Here is a 7,614-nt window from a genome sequence, read left to right on the forward strand (position 1 = left end):
ATCGTGGGGTTAGGTTTAGTGTGAAGGGTAGGTTATTCCCCATGAAGCAAGGTCTTGGTTGTTCCATTTTCCAGAAGCATATGAGCTCATTGCTATCTGTAATGAGGTATCACAATCCCTCATTTGGATTTTAAAAGTTGGGGCAGGAGAAAGTAAAAAGACAGCCTACACAATGGGAAACAATATTTGGAAATGATATATCAGATAAAGGTCTAGTGTCCATAATTTTAAAGAGATTGTTCAACTCAACAACAAAAAGACAGCCAACCCAACTACAAAATGGGCAAAAGATTTGAACAGACACTTCTCAGAAGAGGAAATACAAATGGCCAAAGGCACATGACGAGATGCTCAACTTCCCTGGCTCTTAGAGAAATTGAAATCAAAACCACAATGAGATATCATCTCACACCCACCAGAGTGGCCATTATCAATAAAACAGAAAATGGCAAATGCTGGAGAGGATGTGGAGAAAGAGGCACACTTATACACTGTTGGTGGGAATGTCAAATGGTATAACCGCTGTGGAAGGCAGTTTGGCAGGTCCTCAAAAAGCTAAATGTACAACTGCCATATGACCCGGTAATACCATTGCTAGGTATCTACTCAGAGGACATGAGGGTAAGGATACAAACAAACATTTGCACACCAATGCTTATAGCAGCATTATTTACAATTGCGAAGAGATGGAAACAGCCAAAATGTCCATCAACAGATGAGTGGCTAAACAAACTGTGGTATATACATACAATGGAATATTATGCAGCTTTAAGACAGAGTAAAGTTATGAAGTATGTAACAACATGGATGGTCCTTGAGGACATTATGCTGAGTGAGATTAGCCAGAAACAAAAGGACAAATACTGCATGGTCTCACTGATAAGAACTGACATTAATGAATTAACTTGGAGAATTTCATTGGTAACAGAGATGAACAGGAGGTAGAAATAGGGTAAGATATTGGGTAATTGGAGCTGAAGAGATACAGATTGTGCAACAGGACTGAATGTAAAAACTCAGAAATGGACAGCACAATACTACCTAATTGTAATACAATTATGTTAAAACACTGAATGAAGCTGAATGTAAGAATGATAGAGGGAGGAGGGCTGGGGACACAAATGAAATCAGAAAGAAAGACGATGAAGATTCAGATGGTATAATCTAGGAATGCCTAGAGTGTATAATGATAGTGACTAAATGTACAAATTTAAAAAATGTTTTCGCATGAGGAAGAACAAAGGAATGTCATTACTGTAGGGTGCTGAAAATAGATGTTGAAAATAGATGGTAATTAATATTTTAAAAGTTTACCATATGTGTAAGACTAAAGCAAAAAGATGTTTATTTGTTACAAAATTTATATTTTGACTAGTGCATTTCCTAATATAACTTATGTAGACAGCTTAATTGAACACAATAAGTACATGGAACCTTGAGTAGGACATGAGATTTTATTGGTTTGTCCAGAGTGATGCCCCAGTAAATCCCAGAGTGATGTGTACAGTGAATAAAAAAGTATTTGCGAAGTCCCCTTCGGGGAATGGTGAGAAAGGGGGAATTCAACTTCCGCAAGTTGAATTCTTGATATTCTCACAAGCAGTGTGGACAATCAATGCTATAGGTTGAGTCCCCAGTCTTGGGATTTGTTCATATGAAATTCAACCCCACAAAGGATAGGTCAAGCCTACTTAAAATTAGGCCTAAGAGTCACCCCCAAGATAACCTCTTTTGTTGCTCAGATGTGGCCTCTCTCTCCAGCCAACACCACAAGCAAACTCACCATCCTCCCCCTGTCTACATGGGACATGACTCCCAGGAGTGTGGACCTTCCTGGCAACGTGGGACAGAAATCCTGGAATGAGCTGAGACTCAGCATCAAGGGATTGAGAAAACCCCCAGAATGAGCTGATACTCAGCATCAGGGGATTGAGAAAAACTTCTCGACCAAAAGGGGGAAGAGTGAAATGAGACAAAATAAAGTGTCAATGGCTGAGAGATTCCAAACAGAGTTGAGAGGTTATCCTGGAGATTATTTTTATCTATTATTTAAATAGATAGCACCTTGTTAGTCAAGATGTAGCGGAGAGGTTGGAGGGAACTGCCTGAAAATGTAGAGCTGTGTTCCAGTAGCCATGTTTCTTGAAGATGATTGTATAATGACTTAGCTTTCACAATGTGACTGTGTGATTGTGAAAACCTTGTGTCTGATGCTCCTTTTATCTACCTTATCAACAGATGAGTAAAACATATGGAATAAAGATGAATAATAGGGGGAACAATTGTTAAAATAAATTTAGAGTGAAATGCTGGTGATCAGTGAGGGGGAGGGGTGGGCGGTACAGTATGCCTGAATGTTTTTCTGTTGTCTTTTTATTTCTTTTTCTGAATAGAAGCAAATGTTCCAAGAAATGATCATGATGATGAATATGCAACTATGTGATGATATTGTGAATTACTGATTATATATGTAGAACAGAGTGATCAAAAGTTACAAATGTTTGCGTTTGTTTGGTGTTTTTTGGTATTTAAAAAATAAAATTAATAAAAAATAAAAATAAAAAATGTCAGGTAGTTTACAAAACTTAACACCCAATTAAGACAGTATAATTTTTTCATTGTTACTGTAAGCAGGCATGTCAGTCAACACAGAGCCACAACTGTCTTAATTTTGAAAAATAAATATTGTATAAAAGAAAAAAAGTTGGTGCAGGATATAAATCAGTTAGGCTGAAAGTGAATGGGATATAAGTTGAAAAGTGATTTTTCTGGGCTCCTCTTACTGGCAAGCTGGATTATTTATCTTTGCTGAGTCTCCTGAGGCTCGAGAACACTTGACAAGGCAATCTCTTATAAAGTGATCAGCCTGGCTGCAATATGAGCACAACTGGGTTTCTTGCTGATGGGTTCACTTAGCTGCTGTGAGAAGCAGCTGACCTCCCTGCAACTATATTGGCGCTTCCTTGGGTAGTATACTTGTGGGGCTGGTGAGGTACTGGTGGTAGATCAGGGAAGTTGATCTTGGGAGCTGGGCCTCTGACTGTAGGAGCTCTGGCTATGTTTTTTGTCCACCTGAAAGCACTGAGTGATCTGGTTTGGGGATCGTCCATATTTTTGCCACTCATTTCATCACAGATAGGACCAGCCAGTTTTCTTGGAGGTGATCTTTCATAATGGTTTTATTACAGCTCAAATTTTGAACAAGGAGCTGGAAAGTGGAAACATACTGCAGAAAGAAGTCATCACCTTTCTCAACCTTAGCATTCACCACAGGTTTCATTTCCTATTTTGTGGGCTTACCAAATGACTGCTGGAACTCAAGACCAAAGTTTTCATATTGCTTCAGCAGAGTACTCTGGTCAGGCCCAGATAAGACCTCATACTTTTCATCTGCTGTGATAGGTTGTCAAAAAAACACATCTTTACCTGGACATTCTCTGCAGTATTGGAGATTTCAAGGGCTGTCAAGTAGATGTCAAGTTGACCACTTACTGAGAAATTGTCAGGATCACCACAAAATTGCAACAGATACTCAAGTGAGAAGAGTCAGGCATCACTGGAGTGGCCAGAGCTGGCAGGACTTAGCTGCTTGGGGAAGTATTCTCCTCAGTCAGATGCTGCACTTTGGACTGTATAACCGTATTCTCTGCCTGAAGGGAGAAATGCCCTACTTGCAAGGTAGGTGGTTATGCTACGTATTCCTCCATTATATCTACTGGAAGCAGATGGAACTTAGTAGAATTGTGTACTGGAGATGAATGGAAAGACAGTGAGTTTGCTCTCTGATCAGAGAGGCAGTATCATTAGGAAGTAGCCTAAGCTGTTAGATATCAAGAAGTCAATAAGGGATGCTAAGAGTTGAGTTGAACAGGTGCCAAAAATTGTTGTCCACTACTCAATGGTGCCTCTTCATGGGGAATACCAATATTCTGCACATTCAGGAGAAATAAATCACCTTAGGACACAAAGGAGAATTTGAATTAAAGTAATAAATATAATAATAAAATTAGATTGCTTTCCTCCCTCCCCTTCCTTGTAGTGAAGGGTCAATTTACCTGCAGTACTTTTTTCTTAATCAGAGAATCAAATAAATTTTACAGTCCAAAGTGATCTTAGAGATCATTCTAGCCAAACTCCTAATTTCAAAGATGAGAAAATAGAAACTCGAAGAGGTGAAGATGCTTTTTCAAGTTCACACAACTGGCTAATATCTGAGCTGGTATACTCATTAGGATTTCTGTCCAAAACAGCACTTCCTCCAGGACCATAAACATGCTAATTTTCATATGTTCCTTGGGCATATTGCTATTCATGTCCCTTGCTACTCAAAATGTGCTATAGGATAACCAGCAGCATTGACATCACAAGGAAGGTTGTTAGAAATGTAGAATCTGAGGTCCCATCCCAGACCTGCTGAATCAGAATGCACACTTTAACAAGGTTTTCCAGGTGATTCATAAGTGTATAAAGTTGGTGAAGCACTGCTCTAGAGAACACTTAGACTGAATTGGAATAATCACTATTTGGGGTTGACTTTTAGTGTCCCAAGCCTACATTGCTTTACTGTGGGGAGATGCTTGTTGTGGTGGTAGGTAATCCATTTTTACTGGCTCCCTTGTCCCTGTCTGAGGTCACATTTGATTGCCATAGAGATGATTAAGACATCACAGACATATGAAGAGGTGAGGTGGAGAATCTAACAACCATAATATCTTAAGAATAGTATATTCTTAAAAGTATAAAGATCAAAATGTTTAACAGACCTCACTGCACTGATAACAAGAATAAAACAACCAATAAAAGTTCAAAACAACCCCCAAACCTATTGCATATCAGTTGAAGCATTCTGCGGTACAACACTTCTCATTGTCCTTTCCTTGCGTTGCATGCTATTTAAATTTATTTAAATTGGCCACTGGCCAAACAAAATGTGCATCATTAAATCTTTTAAATTAATGATCTGACCCCATAGGTTTAATCTAAAGGTATATCCTCTCTAGACCTATGGAAAAAATTATTGGAAAACTGCAATAGTATAAGGTTGGGGGATAGAAGGTCTTATCCAAACACTATCACTAACCAGTTAGATGACTTTGAAGAACTCATTTGGGTTTCAGTTTCCTAATTAATTATATGTGAAAACTATCTTGTCTTCCTCACAGTGTTGTGAATACCAATGAGATAATAGATAGGTACTTTGAGAAGCAAAAATGAGACATTTGTTTTCACTTTTTTTTTTCCAATGCAGCTGAACAATGCCAATGGTGAGGTTGTACCCTTATCGTATTTTGCCAAAATAGGAGATACTGTCATATTTACCTTCCTTCCTTCCCTGCCATACATTCCCATTTCAGTCTCTTGATCTACTTTCCAGATTTCTTCCATGAATCCATGAATTCATTCTTGCCGGTGCAGCTAGGTGTCAACTAATAGGTAAAATGTTAGGTTATAAGGGTTACGGATGGCCTTTCTCATGGCATCTACTTGTTCTTCAAATTTTAGTGTGCATAAGAATCACTTAGGTCCTATTCTCTAGATATTCTAATTCAGTAGGAATAATGGGGAAGGCCAGGAATTTGTATTTTAGCCAAATCCTCAGTATTGATTTCTGATTCAGGTGGTCTCTGTGAGAAAATCTGTTATGTTGGACCTCAAGGAACAAAGCCAAACTAGTAGCACCATAGAGAAATATGGACGAGGCAAAAGCATATTGGGAGTTAGGAGGTTGTCCCTCAAGACATATAGAGTAGGTGGTAGCCTTTTCTATCTACCACAAGGGCCCTCACAGTCCACTACAGCTGCTCATCTCTTCCAGACAGTAGAGTACAAGAGGTAGGTTCTAGAGTCAAATTGACCTGGGTCCACTTCCTGGCTTGACCAAAAGCTGCATGATGCTTGGCAAGTTATTTAACCTCTCCGAGAATCAGTTTTAAAACTTTGAAATGCAGATGATTATAATGCCTACTTTAACATTTTGAGGATTAAATTAAATGGAAGAATTTAGCACAACTTTGTGCAGATGGCAAGTTAACTATCATTAATCTAAGTCCACAGACAGTTATCTGCATTCTAGAATTCAGAATTGATATATTTTTTGCATCTTAAAAAATGTAGAATACATAATATGGAGTATATATTTCTTGCATAACACCCCAATGGCCTCTGGGGAATCATTCCATAACTAATCTATTAGTATTCTTGCAGGAAAAAGGTATGAATATTCATACTAAAAAGAAAAAGATTAAGTTCATGTAAGCTCAGGTCACGTTTGGCACAAAATGAGTTTTGGAATCAATCTAATGAAAAAGATAGCTTACATTTTACAAAGCTTTTATATTTCAGAGTTGAAAATTAGATATTATATGTATGTACCAAATTCTTCCTTTGACTACAAAGTGGGTTTATAACCTTACATTCCCTGGTCCTACCTTTTGTCCTTTTCCTCTACCCTAAGAAGTCCCAGAATCTCTTGTTTTCTCTGCAGAATTATATATTCAAGTTGGCAAAGCATTTAATTTTCTTAATCATGTAGCATGAGTGAAACACTTGCTAAAATTATAATAAGCAAATGCAAATCATACGATGGCACTGTTGTCAATGTCAATTGCTCAATTTCTCAAAGAAAATCTACTTTGCCTTACCATTTTGGAAATCGCTCTCTATTTAGGGGTCAGTGGTCTTCCATTGGAATGCTCCAGTGCATTCTTGGTCAGAGCTTACCAGTCTGGAGGAGTCCCAGACCACAACCCTGAAGAGATGAAACACAGGCAGAGCTAGAACCATCAGTGTAGAGACTGGGGTGTCAAACTGGTGAGCTTGGACCATGTCTAACATGAAACTGCATGTGTTTAAGCTTTTTTACTTAAGTGGTATGTGTTCCAATTACATAAACAACCAAAAATTGAGCAAACGATTACAGGCCATTTTGGTGTCTGTGTCAGTTTGGCTCAAATCCATGGTTAACAGCTTCCCTGGACACAAAACCACTCCACTCCAGAGTAAGGGCCCAGTTTGAGAAAAGCCTGAAGTACCCTGCTGCTTATAAAACAGCTTTGTGATCTTACACTTCATTTTCAAACTGTTCTCCAAAACCTAGGGGAGGAGAAGTTTTGACCTAGGCTCAAGCAACCATCCAGAGCAGTTATATTCTCACTCTTGAACTCAAGAACTTCCAAGGAATGCTGTGATCAAAAGAGCTAAACTGAGACATAACCTTCGGGCATAATGTTTGCACTTGTCTGGAGACCTGGGTGTTATCCTAGCCCTGCCACCATCTATAGTGACAACTTTGGATAAGTCACTCCCTCTGAATTGGCCTCGTTCTCTTTATCTGCACAATGAAGGGATTGTACTTTTCACAACTTAACAAATAAGAAATTCTGATACAATAGAGTGGGCAGGAATCTAAATTCTTTACAGCGACCCCAAGTGATTCTGATATAAGAAACCTGTAGACTTTACCTTGGAAACATGACTGCACAGAGCCCCCAAAAGCTGCAAAATTTATCAGAGGTTTTCAAATCTCAGGCTACATTAGAATCCCTGTGAGTTTAACATATATGTTCATGAGCTTCATCCCTAGAGAGTGTGATTCAGTGGGCCTGGGATGAGGCC

The 7,614-nt window shown here is 38.7% G+C and overlaps 1 protein-coding gene across 1 annotated transcript; it reads right to left on the reverse strand.

The window, feature by feature from the left end:
• Positions 1-2,779: 2,779 nt before the first annotated feature.
• RTL4 (retrotransposon Gag like 4) lies at positions 2,780-6,825 on the reverse strand. Its single transcript, XM_077146968.1, is given in 7 exon segments — positions 2,780-3,057; positions 3,060-3,101; positions 3,104-3,151; positions 3,154-3,378; positions 3,381-3,548; positions 3,551-3,650; positions 6,721-6,825. Coding segments are annotated over 7 exon segments (966 nt in total).
• Between the last annotated feature and the right edge of the window lie 789 nt (positions 6,826-7,614).

Source organism: Tamandua tetradactyla, chromosome X (genome assembly GCF_023851605.1).
Source record: "Tamandua tetradactyla isolate mTamTet1 chromosome X, mTamTet1.pri, whole genome shotgun sequence".
In the NCBI taxonomy this organism is placed as follows: Eukaryota; Metazoa; Chordata; class Mammalia; order Pilosa; family Myrmecophagidae; genus Tamandua; species Tamandua tetradactyla.